Source organism: Mesoplodon densirostris, chromosome 8 (genome assembly GCF_025265405.1).
Source record: "Mesoplodon densirostris isolate mMesDen1 chromosome 8, mMesDen1 primary haplotype, whole genome shotgun sequence".
Taxonomy (NCBI): Eukaryota; Metazoa; Chordata; class Mammalia; order Artiodactyla; family Ziphiidae; genus Mesoplodon; species Mesoplodon densirostris.
Window position 1 is genome coordinate 115,985,746 of NC_082668.1, and position 21,997 is coordinate 116,007,742.

At 42.3% G+C, this 21,997-nt stretch overlaps 1 protein-coding gene across 2 annotated transcripts in view; it reads right to left on the minus strand.

Annotated features, from left to right (window-relative positions):
* NCKAP5 (NCK associated protein 5) overlaps positions 1-21,997 on the minus strand; it is a 991,644-nt gene that overhangs the window by 42,965 nt on the left and 926,682 nt on the right. The window contains exons 16-18 of one of the 2 annotated variants that reach the window (XM_060106266.1): positions 6,667-6,978; positions 3,491-3,633; positions 57-189 (exon numbers count right to left, since the gene is read on the minus strand). In XM_060106266.1, the coding sequence (XP_059962249.1) occupies positions 57-189; positions 3,491-3,633; positions 6,667-6,978 (588 nt within the window). The remainder of the gene's footprint in view (positions 1-56; positions 190-3,490; positions 3,634-6,666; positions 6,979-21,997) is intronic. The other variant, XM_060106265.1, reaches the window with a different exon arrangement.

A 21,997-nucleotide genomic window follows, 5' to 3' on the forward strand; every position in this document is an offset into this window, starting at 1 on the left:
GGACAGGTTCCCGAGAGACAGGAGCCCCGAATGTCCCGGGGCCCGGCGCGCGTTACCTGGGGTGGCGCTCTTCATCACCTTCACTAACTTGCCCCTTCCAGCTCCAAAACCATTATCTCCATAGTCGGGGTCACTGTCACTATCACTGCCACCGCTGGCAGAGTACGCACACGTTCTGGGTACCTCGTCCTAAATGAGTAATATGAGACCGTTAAGATTATTCACGCTAGTCAAAATGGGCAGACCATCCTGTGAGGATGTTCGTACCTGGCGGTTGGTGTGTGCACAGAATTCCATTCCCGCTACCCCACCCCCAGTCTGCCTGGTCCCTCCATCTGCCTCACGCGGAGCTGGTGCACGCTGCTCAGTTACCAGAGCTGCAGATACGGACCTGCACTGATGAAGCCACTGACCCCACGCTGCCCTTGTGTCCCAATCACAGGACGGTCCCCACAGTTACCCGCTCTGCATTTTGTACACTGTTTGTACGGGTCTTATTTTTCTCAAGTGCCAATTAGAGCTGCTGTCCCAGGTCTAATGGCTTATTTATTTATTCTTATTTATTTTTATTTTTTTGGCTTATTTATTTAGCTGATCTCACCATTGGCTTTCAAGTATCAGAGGGTGTGACAATAATCAACCTTGAGAATAAATGTTTATCCGATCCCTAATTTTATTCCAGCCCCTAAAAGGATAGGAGGCTTTACGGAGGAACACAATTGCTAGCCTATAGGGTTACACATAGTCCTTGAATCTACTAACAGTTCACAGGGCAAGGGACTTGGTCTCCCCTCTTGCTCACATGCACACATAGCCTGACCCAAGAGGATGTCACAGGTGTGGCAATAACACCAAGTTCAGGAATTGTGGAGGCTGTTGATACCATATGGATGGTTCTTCCTGCTGTGCACACAAGTGGAATACTGATATCTAAGGCCGCAACTCTTGTGTGTAGAATCAAGGGCATTTGGGGCTCTCTTTTGTATGTTTGCAGACTGCCCTGTTAGAGCCGATTATTCCACACCAATCCCAGAGACTTCAGGCACAGCTGTATGGGATGCGTCTCTAAAGTCAATCCTGTTTGGGAGGGTGTCATTTGGTTGGAAATTATAAGAACACATTTTAGGATGTAAGCCGCCCTAGCTGGGGTTATACATTCAAGCAGTTACTTATTTCCTTTATTCCTTCATGCACTTCATCATTCATCGACCCATTCAAAAGATGCTGTGCTAAGCATCTTAGTACCCACTCTGTGCTAAGTGGTGTTCTAGGTTCTGGGGGTACAGGGCTCTATACAGGAGGTACTGGTGGTCTAGCAAGGATGACACGTTTACAGCCGTGGTCCCAAGAGAGCCCCATGTCTAGAGTTCCAGCAAGATGCTGGGTATGATGAGATGCCTTTTTTCATTCCTCTATTCAACAGACACAAATGGAACCAGGCACTGTGCTTGGAACTGGAAAGATAAAGCTCACTGTTACTTTAAACCTTCCTTCCCTGGCGGTCAGTGAAGCAGAGTTGTGAGTTCCAAGCCACAGTTGTGACTCTTACAAGTCAGGGCAGGATTTCCAATGGGAAAAGCTAGTGCAGGGTGATGAGGAAGGGGACCCCAGAGAGGTGTGTGTGTTGGGGAATATGAATGTTGGGTGAGGAGTGCCCTGCCATCACACACAGAGGGGATAGCTCCCTCCTGGCCAGCACTGAGTAATTCCCTTTCTCTCTCTCTCTCTCTTTTTTCTTTTCTCCTTGGAATTGCTTGAGCCCTTTGCCACTGTCGCCACCTGTTGTTTCTGAACTGTTTCCCCTCCAACTCTGAATGTCTTCTAGGATTTTCTCAATTTTTTGGTCCCCAAATCAAGCACAGAGTTCTTGAAAGAGTGTTTCTCAAAGTGTGCTCTGTGGACCGGCAGCATCGTCATCACCTGGGAGTTTATTAGAAGTGTTTGGATCTCACCCCATCTGTATCAAACAGGACACTGGGTGTATGTGGACAGCAGCAAGAGGTGCCACCCCCCAGTTGATTCTGATGTCTGCTCGTGTAAGGAACTACTGCTTTGGAGAAAATTGAGAAAACCCTAAGACTTAAAAATTAAGTCATGGGCCTCCCTGGTGGCGCAAGTGGTTGAGAGTCCGCCTGCCGATGCAGGGGATACGGGTTCGTGCCCCGGTCTGGGAGGATCCCATATGCCGCGGAGCGGCTGGGCCCGTGAGCCATGGCCGCTGAGCCTGTGCGTCCGGAGCCTGTGCGTCCGGAGCCTGTGCTCCGCAACGGGGGAGGCCACAACAGTGAGAGGCCCGCATACCGCAAAAAAAAAAAAAAAAAAAAAAAAAAATTAAGTCATGATAGAATACACCGGTTTACTCCTTTCAGACCCTTGTTCTGAGTGCTGGACATGGAATTCAGAGGGCTCAGTTCTAACGGTGTCCCAGTAACTTTTCCTTGGACCTTGACCATGGTCCAGCATCTCTGGAGCTGGTGTCCTGTGCTGTACACCGAGGCTGTAGGCCAGGGGATCGCTTTGCCTACTTGTCCAGGGTACCATTTCCATACCGAGATGCTAAAGACTGAAAGAAGCCTCCACCATCCTGGCTGTGGGGCATCTCAGATGTGGGCTAAACTGGGTATTTCATCATCAAGGTTGGGTCACAACCCTAGTAGAAACAGTGACAGGGCCTCCTCATGCCAGGATTGGGAGAGCCAAGGCAGCAGAAGCAGAAAGGGCCAAGGCAGGGCCGGGAAGCTCGGGTAATTGAGCCTAATGTCCTTCCTCCCACTCTTCTCGCTGCAGGCACCACCAAAGACCCCGAAGTGGACCAGCCCAAGGGCAAGCCGAGAAATCGTGAACAGGCTGACTACGGCCCAAGTGATTAGCTGGAAGAGGTAAGCGGGAGGGCACTGAGGAGGGACACAGCTCCCAGAGAGGACCCAAGAGTCCCGGAGCCCCGAGCTCCTCCCCAGGTCCAATCACACGTCAGGAGGCCTGTGTGTCTGCCATCTCAGGGCGGATGAAGAACCCCCAGCAAAAATGATGGGGATTGAAGAAACACACGTCTCACTGACCCCAGCAAGGTCATTTGACCACGCCAGGCTTTAGTTTCTTCATGCCAAAAGGGAATATAATTACTGGTTTCATAGGAGCAAGGTAAAAGATAAAGTAACTGATAAGATAATGAAAAAATATCATTGAATCGTTCTAAGTGGTGCTCTTAGGGCTTGGGAGAGTGAATGGCCGTTCCACAATGTCTACTCAGGGCAGAGCCTCCTTGCCTCAAGAGTTGGGGTGCAGATGGATGGAATCATTTGAATTACAAGAACCCACAGTGTTACTTAATAATTCAGGAAAAAAGGAGAGCCTTGGGCCTTGGTCTTTATGCACTAATCCCACAACAAATTTGACTTAACATTAAAATCGATCAGAGAAGTGGTTAAGGAGGTCATTTTTCACACTCAGGACAATTAGGTGGAGGGTGCCTCCTGTCGACTCTCCTTACCTGGGTCTCCGCAGTAGCGCTGTCACCCCCCCAGGCTAGAAGTGGCTTGCTGTCCACTGCCGTTGTGTTTTCAGCATATTTGAATGATGAACAAGTCTGAGGCCTTGGCTTGGCTTCACTCTGCATTTGGGAATTGATTTTTCCTAAAGGAGGAAATGTGTATGAAATCACAATCCGCTTTCTTCAACTCTTTACAAGTTTAGGGACGAGGGTAGGGGAGATAGTCAGAAACAATCCAAAGGGTCCAAACATGGTAACAGCTTGGTTTCCCAACATTCTGTCCCCTGCCAAGTCTCTGCTAACAGAAATGTCTGCATCATTACGTGTATCTTTGGAGGATGTCCACCTTGGAGATCCAAAGGCAAACTGTGCTTGGACCACTTTTCCAAAAAATGTGGACAAATTTTTCATATTAGAAAGGGTTCAGTGGGCAAACTGCTTGGGAAACGCTATCATTCCTCAAACAGTGTTATACATCAAATAACAAACAAGTTTCTGTTTTGGAGGACTTCTCGGAGCCTTCATTATGCTAATGGGGATTTCCATAATTTCCAAAGGGAGGATGTGAATTCACAGCCTTTCCCAAACATGTTTGATCAAGGAACCCTGATTTTCCTAGGAAACTTATGAAGGTCATTTTGAATAAGGTGGTTTGCGAAAGTGCTCAGAGGCCCTTAAAGATCTTGCCGGGCAGTCTCAAGCTCATATGTGCATATACCTCAGCCAAGCTTTTGTTACATTGCAGGGTCTGATTTGGTAGGTCTGGAGTGGGGTCTGAGAGCTGGTATATATGACAAGCTCCCAGGGGCTGCTCCTGGCCCATGGATGACAATTAGCAGAGAATGATTAAAATGTCTCCATTACCCATAACAGCAGGTTAACCTGCGGAGTGTAGTCTTTCCTCATGTCAGAAAGGAGAATTGCTGTCATTATCCTCCAGCCTCAGTGATTATCAACAGGACAGGCTGTGAGAGCCTTTCAACAGCATTTTGCTTGTGAGCAGAAGTGAGGTAATTGTATTTTCATCAGCATTGGGAGGTCTGTACAGTTCCTTCCATCTTTGATACGGGGATAAGAAAATAACCAATTCAAATGCATATATTAACCAGGAATTGACTGCTCGAAACCACTTTCCTTTTTTTTTTTTTTTTTTTTTTTGCATTACGTGAGCCTCTCACTGTTGTGGCTTCTCCGTTGTGGAGCACAGGCTCCGGACGCGCAGGCTCAGCGGCCATGGCTCACAGGCCCAGCCGCTCCGCGGCATGTGGGATCCTCCTGGACCGGGGCACGAACCCGTGTCCCCTGCATCGGCAGGCGGACTCTCAACCACTGTGCCACCAGGGAAGCCCCCACTTTCCTTTTGTCCCAACTAGATCTCCATTCCTTAATGTTTAAAATGAGTAACCAATGGCCACAGAAAAGAGAAAAGCCTTGGAAAGCCAGCCCTGCCTCTGACCCACAGTGACAACATCTTAAAGTAGACAGGAGGCTTCGGGACGGACGGCATGAAAACGTCCTGCAGTGTGTTGACCTCACTCTCTACCGTATACTACTTTTTTTTTTTACAACTCTTCATGACAATCTAATTAAGACACAAAACTAAGAAAACTGGTGCACTGAATATTAGCAGCAAGATCAGAACAATCTCCTTCCTATCCCCTTCTTATGAAGCAATTCAAGGCTTGCAGTTTCTATTCAATTTGTTATAATGACAGTGTTTAATCATGGAGTCTGCTCGGCAGCCTGCCGCTGAATTGAGGTCACACATGTGACTAGTCAGGCATGGAGCACATAATCTATAACTACAATTTCGCCCCTGAATCTCTGGAGGCTGTGTCATTAATTAACAATACATTTATTTCAAAAATAATATATGTCCCAGCCTTTTAAAATGTAGCCTTGGCTTGAAATAAGCAGAAGTTGGGGATGAAACATTCACGGCAGTTAGTATTACCGTATGGAGGAAGAATTCAGCCATGGGAATAACCCAATCACATGGACTCACAGATGTTTAATGAAAAGTCTTCTTTTCTAATTTCTCAGAAGCCCATGGTATAATCTCTACTTGTGGTTGCTTTCTCATCATCAAATCAGAAATGAAAGTCTTTAGAATTCTAGTTCATATGCTTATGCATGTCATAAATGCAACATGAGGCACACAAGTTAAAAATTATTTAGTGTCATCCTGAGCTGCAATAAATATTTTTATATTTTTATTTTTTACATTTTTATATTCAAATCATTTATTTCTATAGGAAACAGTATAGTAAAAGTTCCTTCTGTCTTCAAACTTCATGCAATATATATATATATATATATTTTTTTTTTTTTTTTTGCAGTACGCGGGCCTCTCACTGTTGTGGCCTCTCCCGTTGAGGAGCACAGGCTCCGGATGCGCAGGGCCAGCGGCCATGGCTCACGGGCCCAGCCGCTCCGCGGCATGTGGGATCCTCCCGGACCAGGGCACGAACCTGTGTCCCCTGCATTGGCGGGCGGCCTCTCAACCACTGTGCCACCAGGGAAGGCCGCAATAAATATTTTTAATCTTGAGGGAACAGTGAAAAAACTTTGACCCTTAGCCTGGCCCTATCTTTAATCATGAAAGCTTGTTTCCACTGACTGCAGCAGAGGATGGTACTTCTCAGTGGGAAGGCTCCCTCCATCCCGTTGTAGTTAACAGACAATCTACTGCTAATATATCAAACTACGTTTTTTATAGCTCAACATATAAATACATTTGAACGGGATAGGAATATGTCAGAAGACATATACTTCTGTGAGAGGGCAAACAACATTTCAGCTAAATTTATGTCTTCGGCCTAGATTGGTCTATACTCAGAGTTCAGTTTTAAAAGACAAAATCTGAAGTCTACGTTGTATGGTTTTTTCTTTATCAATTTATATATCCATCTACCTGTGCTAACGTACTTGTTTCCTTTATGTGTGTGTACACTCCTTAAATAATACTGAGAGTAGATGATGTTTAATACGTGCTTTCTTTTTATGTTTTGGTTGAGGACATAAAGGGATTTCATGCATCTACATTTCCACTGGGCAGAAGTCACTGACTGACCTCCTGGTGGAAATCTTTTCTGCTGCCTGTTCTCCATTTTTGTCAGCAAGTGCATGATTTTAGTGAGCAAACAATCTCATTTGGAAGGTAACAGGCATTTTACCTGAGGAGGCTGGCTTGGGGAGGCGACTTTGAAGAGGTTGCACCCCTCTGGCGGTCATGATGGGGTCGGACGTGGAATGAAGAATGGTGTTGTCTGCAGATCCCCGGCCGCCTGCAGAGGAAGGCACTTCTCGTTCAAGGGTCTGGGCTCTTATGGAGGAAGCTGCGAGGGCTGGCTGGAGAGACAGGAGGGGCTCAGTGTCCTCGGGGGAGTCTGCTTGGCATAGGTACCGTCCTGTTGAGCGATTTCCTGAGTCTGGGAGTGGGAAGGTTCCAATCCCACTGTCCAGTGTCCTCATCTGGCAGTTCGTTTCTAGACAGAGCAACATAGTGAGAATTAGAGACTGCTCACATAAAAGGAGAAAAGGATCATGGGCATTTGGATCTGGTCTGGAGGAAAGGGGATATCTAGAAGGAAGAAATACTCGTAAGGGTGTAGTAAATTTCCAGGGAGTGGCATGAAACAGACATTTAATTGAACATGGAAATATTCCCTTAACATAACACGAAGTAAGAAGGTTAGCCGTTACTGGCAGCAAGAGTCACATGTACATACAAAGTACATGGTTCTCTAGAGTTACAGGAGTCAAAGAACAGTCATTGGAGACCAAAGATTATTTTTTTTTTTTTTTTTTTTTTTTTTTTTTTTTTTTTTGCGGTATGCGGGCCTCTCACTGCCGTGGCCTCCCCCGTTGCGGAGCACAGGCTCCGGACGCGCAGGCTCCGGACGCGCAGGCTCAGCGGCCATGGCTCACGGGCCCAGCCGCTCCGCGGCACATGGGATCCTCCCAGACCGGGGCACGAACCCGTATCCCCTGCACCGGCAGGCGGACTCTCAACCACTTGCGCCACCAGGGAGGCCCCAAAGATTATTTTTGATCACCCTTATTTCAATTGGGAATCATATGACTTCAATCAATTAGGTAACATTTATTAACTGAAATAAGATGAGTAATGAGCACACATAACAAATTGAAGTGATGTCCTAACAAAGGCAGTTGTGCATCTCTTACATGAATTATCATCCACCAGCAGTTAACTAAGTCTCTGGCCTCTCCGTTTGACTGTGAGGACAAGTAATTCACATACTCTAAGGGTCATCCCCAAAGGTACATCACTTATCATGGGGGCTTCCTATGACTCAACTGCCGTCTGAGGTCTTACAGAGAAGATCAGAGGGCCACTTTCTGTCTTGCCATCTACTTTTATGCAACAACAAAGCTCATCAGTACTCTTTGGATTTCTTGTCATTCCCAGGGCTCCCACTATTCCCTAAAACAAATCAAGTTGATTTCACCATATGTGTGGCATATTCTGCCAATTACGTCTCATCTTCAAAACATTTTATATCCAAGAAAAATACAATAGCTGAAAAAATTATTTCATAATTAATTCCTGAAATGTGGTGTAGTTTATCTAAGCCAATGAGACAGCTTCCAAGATCTGCTTGTCACCCAAAAGTCTCCTGTTTACACGATAATCTTAGAATGAAACAGCCTTAGTGAAGTCTGTATTAGCATCTTATCAGTCTAGGACTGGGGAAGAGGCACAACTTAACACCGTGTTAGGCACGGTGGGGAATATAATAGACTATGTTGTGATCTTTGTATCAAGAGGCTCAAACAGCTAACGTTTCAGTGGTGCTTGGGAGTCTGGTCTCTGCTAATAACTAATTGTGTGAGCCATCCACAAAAGATCCTTAACCCCTCAAAGTTTCAGGTCCCTTATAGAGTTTCTGTGAGAATAAAGATATGTTCACTGTGGAATCTCTTGAATTTAGAATGACCCCCAGGACACCGCAGGATAGCTGAATGAAAGAAATAATGAATGATGACCTATATAAAACACTAGGTATATTTATTAGATTTCAGTAGATATCTGACAGGTAAATAGTTTATCCTTAAGTACCCTTCTCACACAATCTCATCTGATGCTCACCAATTAGTATCTGAACTTCAGAATTGGACCATTCCCCTACCTTTCTCCTCAAAACGTCTCTGCTCGGAGTACTAGAATTCTGGGAAATTCCTAATACTAAGGTGAAAACAAAGGGGTGGGGGTGGGTACAGAGTTAGCTTTTATAGGTGCTAGTAGGTTTGGTCCTTGGCTTTAGAAGCACTAGAAAGATGAAGTCCCTATCAAAAGAGAGGATTCAGTCTCCAAAGGGATATTTAGTAGGAAGATACGGGTACCCTTTCTCCAGTATGGTGCCATTTAGCTATCTCATACGCCATCTGATCTCAAAGACTGATCATGAACCCCAGGAGGCCTGAATCACGTGGCTATAGTCTGAGATCTTTCCCAGAACCACAAGGGCTAAGTTTTGGTTCCATTCATTTCAGGGCCTCCACCTGGTCAGCTTTCCTCTCAACCAGCTTTCGAGATTATTCATTATCTTCTCTATTCATTTTCTCCTCAATTAAGCCGACTCAATTGCTACAAAATAGCCTTTTGGAGAAATAATCAGCTGTTTGCATAGGAAGGCAATGCCAGCAAAGAAAGACCTTCTTATTCAGAATTCGGTGTCCTTTCTTCATGTTAGCCTAGACATACGACACTCCCATATTTAACAATGCCCATGTGTTGTACTTGGGGCAATTCTAAATGTCTGAATTATTTCAGTCTCACACAGGAGTAAGTGGATCACAAACGACCCAGTCTTCAGGGATGGGGATCAAAGATTCATGGGATGTCATAGCTGTGTCAGTCCCTACGTGCCCCAGGCTGCCTGCCATAATACTTTCCTCCCAGCATCTCCAGGATGCCTACCTCTGAACAAAAGAATGCTCAGCATGGCAACATTAGGGGTTCTTTTCCTTTTGTGAAAATGGATCATCCAGTTTGGCTGCTGCTAGGAGTTCACTGCTTTCTTTGTATCATCCCTTCATCTTCTCAACCTCAAAGGGTAAGAACTATCATTGCCATTTACAAATGAGAAATCATGGCTCAAAAAGGTAACTTGTTCAAGGCTATATGCTGTAAATAAAGAGCTCGGATTTGAATCCAGACTTACATAAATACAGAGACCAAGCTCTTAGCCACCAAGCTATACTGATTCTGCCAAAAAGTTCAGGTAAATCCAGAAGTGGGGTCTGCTCTGTTAGCAGCCATTGAGGCAGCCTTGTGCGCTGAGAGTGCACAGAAGGGCCCCCTGCCTCTGGCCAGTGCGCCCAGCTTCTCCTAAGGCACTGGTGCTGGCCCTGAATTCCAGCTGGTTCCCATGCTTCCCATCCTGAGGATGGAGTTAACAGTTGGCATGCCCGGCATCTGCACGGTTCCCGAGAACCACAGATGTCCGGTACCTCTTCCCCCACCCTCTTGGATCGCATCTGTAGACTTCCATGCCAGAGTTTTTCTGGCATTTATCTCATCTCTCTGGCCCTGGTGATAGGCATTGCCTGCGAGGGCAATATTTTTTTGGCTTTGTCTAAGAACTCTCTCCCCTATAGGTATTTTATGAGTTAACCCAGTCCCTTCAAATGGAGACTCAAAAAGCAAAGTAGGATTCTTGGCAACCTTTTCAGTGATTTTTCTGGGGAAAGGCCCCCAGACACTAAAGCCCATGTATGTTGGCCTGGCCTGTAACACCAGGCAGGAAATAGGGCAGGGAGAAATCTGGGGTAAGAAGAAAGATAAAGGAGGTCCAACTCTGGTGCCCTCCTGAGGACACCAGCATTTTTTGGTATCTGTCCCTTTATACTATTTTCTTTTCCCTTCTTTCTGTCTACAATATTGTCATAATCAGAAGCTATAAAACAGGACTTCTGGTATTCCTGAGTTCTTTGATCCTCTAAGAATAGTGCGCAGTGACATTAAACACAGAAATCACCTGTTATTAAAGCCACCTTCTTATTTCTAAAAAGTACAGATGCCAAATGCAGTGAATTTGAAGGACTCATTTGTAACACCTATGAAATGAGGTATGGACAGTCGGGAACTCAGACACCATATGCCAAGTTTCCCCCTCAAGCAAATTTCTCCAGAATGCATAAACCTTCGGAAATAGAGTTTATAGTGAAAATGCTGACACCTTCTTTATGTAGTTTCTTTACGGCACTGTAAGTTTCTTACAGTTCATAAAAATATTGTAATCTGAAAAAGTATTAGATACTGTACTTTTGAAGTCAGTTTCTTTTCTCAGGGGATTATAAGAACTCACAAAATAACTGAATGGCCGTGATAACGATAAAGTTCAAAGGGACGAGCCAGCCTTGCATCCAGAATGCGTTGACTCAGTTCTGACCTCACAACGTGTTTAAGTTCACGTTGTGGCTGTGAGAACAGGTGTCAACAGGGCCTTGCTAATGAGGTCAAGGGTTGGATCACTAGATGGACCAGTGGGTTTCATTCTTTCCAGGTCACTAAAGACTTCTCCTACCCTGATGACTTCTCGTCATCCCATGTGCCTTCTGTCTCTTAAGGTAAGTTCTCTCACATCACCACCAACAAGCCCAGAGGTTTCATGGGATGACTTACAGCAGTGCTTCCCAGTCCTTTTACAGTTCTGGCACACATAGGCAATACACACATACAGCTCACTGAGGAACACACCAGCTGCCCCAGGACCCCTGGCTACCTGAGAGCTGAGGGCTCAACATCTCAGCACACCTGGGGTCTGTTCAGGGCACGTCAGCATGGTAGGGAATCTCTTCCTTATAGAATGGACTCGGGACCTTCTTTTCCCTGTCACCTTGGATGCATTATCTTGCATACCTCCAGCAGGAAAGGAGATAGACAGCTTTGTAGTCTGTTAGCAGCTGACAGGAGAATTTTTAGGTCCTTCTTTTTTGGAAAGAATGTTGAGAGTGTTGTGTTAGGGATACTGTCTGGCCTCAAAGCTTCAGTAAAGAGGGATTTATTGTGCCTGAGAGGGGGGATGAGTCAGCGGGGGGTGAGCAGCCAAGACGGGGGACGTTCTGCATGGGATGGGGGCAGAGAAGACATTTTGGAGAAACAATTCAACCAGGGGTTTTTCAACTGTTAACTCAGGATGTGCCATACAAAATCGTCACTCAGCTCATCAGCGAGCATCCGCCCTCTGTTCCTGGACCAGGTGCCCCCGCAGGTGGCTTTAGTTTCCTCATATGAAAATTAGATTATATAACCTGCATCACAGGGGCGCTCTGAGGACTAGCAACATAGCACATCATAAACATAGCACGATGCCTGGAACAGGTACATAGCTATTATTCAGAAAATGGCAGCAATTCTCAAAATAAGTGTTATTAGACTGCTAGCAGCCTGGGGGCAGATTGGGTTTTATCCATCTCTTCAGAATTCCCATGTAAGCCTGTTCCTGACTCTACATCGCCTTTTTTTCTACAGAATGGCAATTATATGCTAATAGAGCTGATGATAACTACAGGCCGAAGAGAGTGCCTGATTTATTCGCCATCACCCACGCTCCGCACAGAGCCTGACACGTAGCTAGCACGGAGTGTAATGAAGAAATAGGTGGATGAAATAAGCTCTCATCTTTAGAAAATTCTTCCTGAAATTAAATTGAATATGAACTTTTCCTTTTGAAATCCCAATCTGCTGTTTTTTGTTCTCACTTCAGCAACCAGAGAAAACAGCTGACTTCCTTTTTCTGTGCAGCTATATTTCTCATACAGCCAGACTTCATTAATTCAGATAGCCAGGGGGGATAAGATCATTCAGAATTATTGAATATTTTAAAGACATGTTTCTTAATACTTCCAAGCCCTTAGAGCAAGGGTCAGTGACCAAGACGAAGGATAGTGCGGGGGATGTGGCTTTAGTATCTGCCTTGGCCCCCGCCCCTACCTCAAAGCATCACTGGGCTGGAAGGTCCCAGGTCTGGCGTCATTCCTCCTGCCCTCATCCTCAGGGAGGGTAGATGCCAAGCTGAGTGCCAGCATCACATTTAACATCAGCACACATAGTAGCACAAGAACCAAGTTATCACAGAGGCAAGTTCCTGGGAGCCATTTGTAGTGAACAGATGAGATTACTCAGCAACTTCTTACATGTCCTTACACAAAACAGTGAGGTTTTTCTCTTTTAAAACAATTTGTTCCCTTAATTGGCTTCTTCTTGCATCTTCCAAATTTGTTTTACACTATTCCTTTACATTGTAACACTATATTTAAAAGTAGCTGCAAAGGGAAAAGCTTATTTCCAGCACTGTTTCAGTTAATATAAATTTCCAAGTTAGTGCAATCTGTATTAGCACTGATTTTGAGTGTTTGGGAAAGGCCACTAACTCATTTTTTCCTCAGTTTTCTACATATTAAAGTATCTCAACTTTTTTTTCATGGATCCTACCTCACAAATCTTTAATTGCTTGAATGTATAAACCAAAACTCTTGGTATTATTAATGTATCTGTCCATAGAGATTATTATATAGGACAGGCTTAAGCAAACCCGACTTGAGTTCCAAGTTAGTCTAAATATTCAGAAGAATGAAGCGAAAAGACAATAGGCTTCAGAGTTGGAAAGACTAGGCTTGACGATCTGCTTGGCTACCTGCTGGCTGTGTCACAACAAGGGAATTTTTAAACGATCCTGACATCATATAATCATAGCTCATTGGTAATAATGCTCGTTACAAAGTAGTAAGTTTCCAGAAGGGGTTGTCAAGGAGAGGTGAGGGCCCCTGCAGGTACATAATACACACACTGTCTGGAATCGAAGACAAACCAAACTTTCACCTGTGTGGCCAGTGTTCTACTGCTGCACCTGGGTACATTTCACTAAACAACTGCCCGGGTTATTTCCTAAGCAAGTGCCATGTGGCAACCATTTCCTTGGGGGTTACTTGATCACATCGTTATTGAACGATTATAAACATGGAGCAAAGTACTTGGAGTTGGTTGCAAGCTGCCTCATGTATAGAAAAGATGGAGTCCATTTTCCCAAGAAATCCATTTTGGAATAGGAACCGGGAAGGCTTTTTAAAAAGCTTAAGCAGGGCTTCCCTGGTGGCGCGGTGGTTGAGAGTCCGCCTGCCGACGCAGGGGACACGGGTTCGTGCCCCGGTCCTGGAGGATCCCACATGCCGCGGAGCGGCTGGGCCCGTGAGCCATGGCCGCTGAGCCTGAGCGTCCGGAGCCTGTGCTCCGCAACGGGAGAGGCCACAACAGTGAGATGCCCATGTAAAGCAAAAAAAAAAAAAAAAAAAAAGCTTAAGCAAATGATGTTTACCAATTATCCTTTGTTCACAAACTTGCTACATTCTCAGGGAATATTCCCAAATTAGTAAGCTCTGATTTTCAGTCTATCATAAAAGGTTACACTTGCTTCTGTGCAATGATCTACCCTCTCTTATGTATTCAACCAAACTACTTCAGTAATTAGTTTTTTTCCCCTCTTCCACACTCATAAATCCTAGGAAAATGGAAAACTTTAAAACCCAAGCTCATTTTTACTTTGAGAACTTTAATCATACCTACAAAGTTTCAGCCAAACAAAATTTCAAATTGTGTTGAATGAGGACTCAACACAATTCACCAGCCAGAAGAGCGACTCATGGGTGTTTAATAGTCATACCGTATTACTGGCATACCTTCCTATAATGCAATTGGTCGTGTAAATAAGTCTTTGTATGAGTTCTCTCCAGGTTCCTAAACATCTTAAGCTATGTGTGGTACTGGCAATAGAAACTTAACTACAGATGGGAGAACAGATCTCTTTATTTGCACATCCTTCTCTTCATCTGTATGGCTGAAATAAGCTAAGAAAAACTAAGTCTGTTGCCAAAGCCACATCAATTAAATGTAGGTTATTCATTCTAAGCTTACCCTGTGGTTTTGTTAAAATAGTCCAAAATGACTATATTGGCTATTTATTCACAAACATCGGGTAACTTTTGACTGTGGCCTTAAGATGACCTTCTGGAAGAGTAAATTCAATTTGATGGCTTCAGAATGCATGTAAATACTCAGCTTCTAAGTTCAAACTGGATTTAAGCTTTCTGAGATTTGAAAAGTATATAGGAGAATGTAAATTTATTTTCTAACCCCTGTGTTCTCTTTGACATAAAGGAAGACTGGAGCTTTGGGGGGTCTGGTACACTGGTACCTAGAGAATAAATATGAGAAAAAATGAAGGGAGTTAATATGGCAAAAATTTTTTAAAAGCAGATCATAATACTCCTTTGTCAAGGTGAAGGACAAGTTATTTAAACCAATATAAAAGACATGTCACCTCAGACTGGGTTGGTATCCTGTTAACCCAATATTCTGTCTGACAGCGGTAGTATCACATAAAATATTGTAGTGGGATAAGACTTAAGGATATAGACTGGAAAAGGTCAGAAATGTGTTCCAAATGCCCATGCAGACCACGAATTAATAGAAATCCTCCTTAAATTTATGTAATTATTCATCTGGTATAAACCCCGAGGAAAAAATTCCTTAGGTTCCCTATAATACGTGCTTCGTCTTGTGACTGGACACTAAGACAACCTCTTCAAAGGTGCGGGGTTTGGCTCTTGGTCTAGTATTCTGAGATTTGTTATGCAACTTTCCAAACCCTTCCTGATTTTACAAATTTTAATAATTATCTCTAGACTCTTATTCTTCTAGACTGAAAAATCTTGAGATCTTCACATAACTCCTTCACGTCTTGCTATGCCACTATGCCTGTCTTGTAAAAGAGTGGTGAGATTTGTACGTGGTATTTACTGTGATATATAAGAGTAGGCTAACGTGATCACTACAGTTTTAAAAACCAGTATTTGCCTGACTTGGTCAGCTGGTCTAGGAACAGACTTGGATCCCAGATTGCTACATCTTGTTTTGGGAGTCACCACTTCCAGGTCAAAGTCCTTGTTTACGAGAATACAACACAGATTCCTCCCAATTCCTCACAGAGTGATGATTACCACTTAAACACTTTCCTATCCACAGGTCAAGTCTTGTCCTCCTCAGCTATTTTTCTAATTGGAAAAAAAAAAAAAGCCCTTAATTTTATTAGCAAAACTTTCTAGAGTACCATAAAAATGTAGAACCACTATGGTTCCAGCCCTGATCTGTGTCCATCATTTTGCTAGTCGAAGAAATGCCAATTTATCTCTCCCTTTTGTTTCCTGTTATCCCTGCTCAATCTATATCCATGACAAAATTGCTTTATCCTCAACTTTTTTTCCCCAATCTAATGACAATCTAGCTATTTGCTTGTATCTTCTTTTAATCCACGTTCGGGCTGGTGCTTATGAAAGGCATATTAAAGGTCTAAACAAATGATGTTTACTGATTCTCCTTGCTTCACACACTTATACATTCTCAGATCACATTCCCAAATTAGTAAGTCACAACTTCCCCTTAGAGAAGATACAGCATATTTATCCTAAAAGGTTGTCCTTGTATCTGTTCGATGATCTACCCTCTCTCTTAGCTTCACTCCATCTCTATCTGCCCTGCCAAAAGGAAGTGAAAAGCTGAACAATTATCTGGTGAATCTGATAGACACAGATGGCTATTATGGGTAAATCTGTCTCTCTAAATCTCTAAAGTTCCATATCGGGTTTGCTGAATTATATGGACAACTTTCTCTGCTCTCCATTTTACCTGCCTGGATAACATCTGCTTTGATAAGGCAAGTGAGGGAAGGGAGGAAAGAAAATAAACTGGAGGTAAGCTCCTGCAGGAAGAGAGTCTAAACAGGTTTCCTTGGTAGGAAGCAGATAAAAACAGAGAAGCATGAGGAGATTCAGATCTATCAATTTAGCAACACATAAAAAATTTATTAAAGATGTTTACAAGAGGGAAAGCCTCCTACGTATTATTAAATTTATTTATTTTATTTATTTTTGGCTGCTTTGGCTCTTTGTTACTGTGCGGCTTTCTCTAGTTGCGGCGAGCGGGGGCTACTCTTTGTTGTGGTCCATGGACTTCTCATTGCAGTGGCTTCTCTTGTTGTGGAGCATGGGCTCTAGGCATGTGGGCTTCAGTAGTTGTGGCACGCAGGCTCAGCAGTTGTGGCTCGCAGGCTCAATAGTTGTGGCACATGGGCTTGGTTGCTCCGCGGCATGTGGGATCTTCCTGGGCCAGGGCTCGAAGTTGTGTCCCCTGCATTGGCAGGTGAATTCTTAACCACTGCACCACCAGGGAAGTCCTCCTATGTATTATTAACCTATTTTATTTATCTATTTTTTAATTTTTTTAAATTTTATTTATTTATTTTTGGCTGCATTGGGTCTTTGTTGCTGGGCGTGGGCTTTCTCTAGTTGCGGCAAGCGGGGGTTACTCTTCATTGAGGTGCGTGGGCTTCTCACTGTGGTGGTTTCTCTTGTTGTGGAGCATGGGCTCTAGGCACATGGGCTTCAGTAGTTGTGGCATGCGGGCTCAGTAGTTGTGGCTCATGGGCTCAGTAGTTGTGGCTCGTGGGCTCTAGAGTGCAGGCTCAGTAGTTGTAGTGCACAGGCTTAGCTGCTCCGTGGCATGTGGGATCTTCCCAGAACAGGGCTCGAACCCATGTTTCCTGTATTGGCAGGCGGATTCTTCACCACCGCACCACCAGGGAAGTCCCTAACCTATTTTTACAATTAAAATTTTATATACTCTAAAATTACAAATTACGTTAGTTTTCTTTTATTACTGTAATTATAGATATTTAATAAAAGACCCCAGAAAGATAAGAATTTAAAGTTCATAGATGTTTTTCTCCATTTGTCTCTATATTTATTCAATGTTAATGATTTTTCAAATTGTATGCAGAAAGGAAAAAAGCTTAAGTCTTCATACCCTGAAACTTTAAATAAAAAATTCACTTTAACATGCCTTACTTGCTTGGTTCAGGATTTTAATTAATATAAGTTAATCTATTTTAAGTGGATATTCAAGGATCATTTATTTTTCTTTTATGTGACTGTAGCTGAAATATGGGTGAAGAGAAGGCTGAAGTAGATATGAGCCTATCTTTCCATTTCAGCTGCCACTCTCCACTCTCCAATATTCCATGGTTGTTTCTACAGGAAGATAATAAAGGAGCAATGAAATCCAACAGACCAAAGGATATGAATATGGGCAAAAATATAGAGAGATATTTGCTTCTGTCCATTAATGACTAACTGTAACAGGAACAGCATATACTGTTAACCACTGTTTTCAGACATTGGACAATAGGCAACATAAAACTTGATCTCTGACTCAAGGAAAACAAATGAAGCGAGCTCTATAATCTCTGTAGCCAACTGCCCGGTGATGGTTTCCAGACTGAAACACTGAGAGAAGAAACATCAACAGAGTCTGGAGGGCCTGCTGAATTCAAGAAGAGGTAAACACAGGCGTGTGGGTGGGGTAGGGAAGGGTCTGTCTAGGCAGCTAGAACTTGCAGGGCTATGTATTGCAAAGAAATGATAACAGCAGGGGTTTTGCTATAGTCTTCCGCTGTGTATTAACCTGCACGTGCATGAGGTGAAATGCATGAGGTCAGAGAAGCAATGACTATGAAGCAGTAGGTTGAATCATTTCTTGAGCTCACATAAGGCTGAAAATAGTTTATATTTCCACCATCCAGAGAGGACAGGCCTCCCAAAACATGGACCACATGGTACAGTCCTAAGAAGGGTCAAGCCATAGTCGTGAGGCTAAATTATTCCCAGAAAAAAGGTTCCCTTGAATTTGTCATAACAAAACATAAAAGGAAGCCTTGAAAAATGAAAATAATCTGCAAGTAACTTAAATGCACCTCAAAATAAAGAACAACAGTCTTCACAGGAATACAGTGAAATCTAGTACTCAACCATGTAAAATTTTAATCTCTAGCATCCAATTAAAAATCACCACCAGGCATGAAAAGAAGCAGGACAATATTACCCATATTCAAGAGAGATATTAATCAATAGAAACAGACACAGTAATGAGAGATAATGAAATTAAACAAGAACTTAAAAATATTGTAGATGTCACAACTATGTACAAAGATATAAAGTAAAATTTGAACATAATTAGGAAATAATAAAATAATAAAAATACACAAATGGAAATTGTAGACAGGAAAAACTATATTTAAATTTAAAAATACACTATACAGAATTAATAGCAGATTAGCAGAGCTATTAGATGTAGCAGGAAGAAAGTTCAGTGAATTTTTAAACATTACAAAATAAATTATCTAAAATAAAACACATAGAAAAAAAAGACTTAAAGAAATAGACCATCAGTGACCTGGATGTCCATATGAAATGGTCTAAATATGTATAACTGGAGCCCCAGAAGGAAAGAAAAGAGAGAAAGGGGAAAAATTATGTGAAGTAATAACCGGAAATGTACATATCTGATAAAAAACTATAAACCCCAAATCCAAGAGACTCAATGAAGCTCAACCAGAACCAACATAGAGAAAATGACATTTAGGCTCATCATAATCAAACTACTGAATATCAGTGATAAAGACAAAAATCTTAAAAGCAACTGAGAAAAAAGATACTTTAAAGAACAAAGATAAAACTGACAGTAGAATTCATGTCAGAAACTACATAAGCCAGAAGAGAATGAAATAACGTCTTTAAAGTCTTGAGAGGGAAAGAAACAAAACAAAACCTGTCAACCTTTTAAAAATTAATTCTAATTAATCAACTTTTCAACTAATTTAATAACCAAGAAAAAAATATATGCTTTTCAAACTAACAAAAGCTGAGAGAATTCATTGCCAGAGCATGTTTAGTGTAAGATATTAAGGGAAGTTTCACAAGCAGATGAAAAATAGGTATCAGGTAGAAATCTGGATGTATACAATAGAATGAAGAACACAAGAAATGGTAAGTATATACTATATAAAGTATATTTTTCTTATTTTTTAATCTCTTTAGGAGATAATTCACTGAAGCCAATATAAAAATATATTGCAAGCTTTCTAACATACTTAGAAGTAAAATATACAATAGCATAAAGGGTGAGAGGGGTTATAAGAAAGTAATCTATAATGTAGATAGATACATTACAGATAGACTGTGCTAAGGTAAAGATGTAGTTAAGTTACATTTAAGCATTAGTTCAATCACTAAAACAAACCAAAAATACCCCCCCAAAACCAAAAAACCCACTAAAACCCAAAGACGTATAGCTAGTAAGGTGCAAATGGAGATAAGTGGAATCATAAAAAATTCTCAGTTCAAAAGAAGGCAGAAACAGCCCCAGAGAGCAGGGGGACACAGGCTCCATGGGGACGGCTCGTAGAGAAAACATTTAAAAGAAATTGCCCGTAACCTGACGCATTTGATTATGTGGAAAGTAATATTGAGAGGGGCCTTACAATTTTGTTGGAGAATTTGGAATCAATGAGCAGCACATAGGAGCCTAAGATAATTGGGAGAAAATGTCACTACTAATGCTAGAAAAAATTCTAAGCTGTACAAGAAAGGAACTGGGATCATATTACACTCTAAGTAGTATAATTAGTTCATCAGTGAACAGTATTTACATAATCATAAGGGTATAAACCATACATATTAAGTTAACCAAAATCTCTAATACAATTTTTTGGAAGAAATAAGGGAAGAAGAATGGGTCAAGAATGCAAATTCATAATCTCCCATGACAGAAAGTCAACAGATAAGTTTACATTTTCAAAAACTCAAGAAACGGCAGTGTAGGTTTATCATTTCCGAATATGGAGGTGCAAGGCCGAAAGGAATAGCTGAGAGACTAGAAACTAACTGTAGGCTGTAGGGCCCAAGGCTGTAAGGACTGGAGCAGAGAAACCTGTTTTTATTACAAGTCTTAGAGAATTGTTTAACTTTTAAAAATAGATTAAAAATAAAAATTAAATTACCAGTGCAAAAACAAAATCCAAAAAACAGAAGAAGGCAGAAAAAGAGGCAAACATATAGAGAACAGATGGGACAAATGAAATACAGAGTAAGATGGTAGATCTAAACCCACCCATGTAGATTATATTAAATGGCCTAAATATCCCAATTAATAGGCTGAGATTGTCAGATTTGGTTTTTTAAAAATCAAGACCCAATTATATGCTGTTTATTAGAAATCTGCTTTATTTTATTTTATTTTTTTACCATTACAAGGGTTTAATAAGATGTAATACACATAATACATGTGAATGCAAATAGCACATTGCCCGGCAGCCAGTGAAGTTTTAGTAAATATGGTTGCCACGTGTCTGGTTTTAAACCAGAGAGTCCAGTATTTGAGTTGTCTTTCTGAGAAATAGATTAAGAAAAGACCAGACATATAAATGTAAATATGAGTAAGTGCTATTATTACTACCATGACATGTCTTATGCATGAATAGTGGAGCTTCCTCTCACTAGGACAGTTTGCCACGAGGAATGATAGAGAGCACACTCCGCAAGACATGCTTCAAGCGCCACGACGTGGGAGAGCCCAGCACACACTCTGCCAAGTACCAAATTCCATTGCCATTGCGAGCCAGGTGCGAGGGGAGGGCCCCGCAGTTTTTCTCAATGTTTCCTTTTACAGGTACAATTCCTGTGTTTTATCTCATCTCCTTGTGGTCCTTTTCAGTAAGAGATATTTGGCAGTTTCTTTTTTTCATTTTTTTAATTTAACATCTTTATTGGAGTATAATTGCTTTACAATGGTGTGTTAGTTTCTGCTGTATAACAAAGTGAATCAGCTATACATATACATACATCCCCATATCTCCTCCCTCTTGCGTCTCCCACCCACCCTCCCTATCCCACCCTTCTAGGTGGTCACAAAGCACTGAGCTGACCTCCCTGTGCAATGCGGCTGCTTCCCACTAGCTATCTATTTTACATTTGGTAGTATATATACGCCCTTGCTACTCTCTCACTTTGTCCTAGCTTACCCTTCCCCCTCCCCGTGTCCTCAAGTCCATTCTCTACATTTGTGTCTTTATTCCTGTCCTGCCCCTAGGTCCATCAGAACCATTTTTTTTTTCAGATTCCATATATATGTGTTAGCATACGGTATTTGTTTTTCTCTTTCTGACTTACTTCATCCTGTTTGACAGACTCTAGGTCCATCCACCTCACTACAAATAACTCAATTTCGTTTCTTTTCATGGTTGAGTAATATTCCATTGTATATATGTGCCACATCTTCTTTATCCATTCATGTGTCGATGGACACTTAGGTTGCTTCCATGTCCTGGCTATTGTAAATAGTGCTGCAGTGAACATTCTGGTACATGACTCTTTTTGAATTATGGTTTTCTCAGGGTATATGCCCAGTAGTGGGACTGCTGAGTCATATGGTAGTTCTGTTTTTAGTTTTTTAAGGAACCTCCATACTGTTCTCCATACTGGCTATATCAATTTACATTCCCACCAACAGTGCAAGAGGGTTCCCTTTTCTCCACACCCTCTCCAGCATTTACTGTTGGTATATTTTTGATGATGGCCATTCTGACCAGTGTG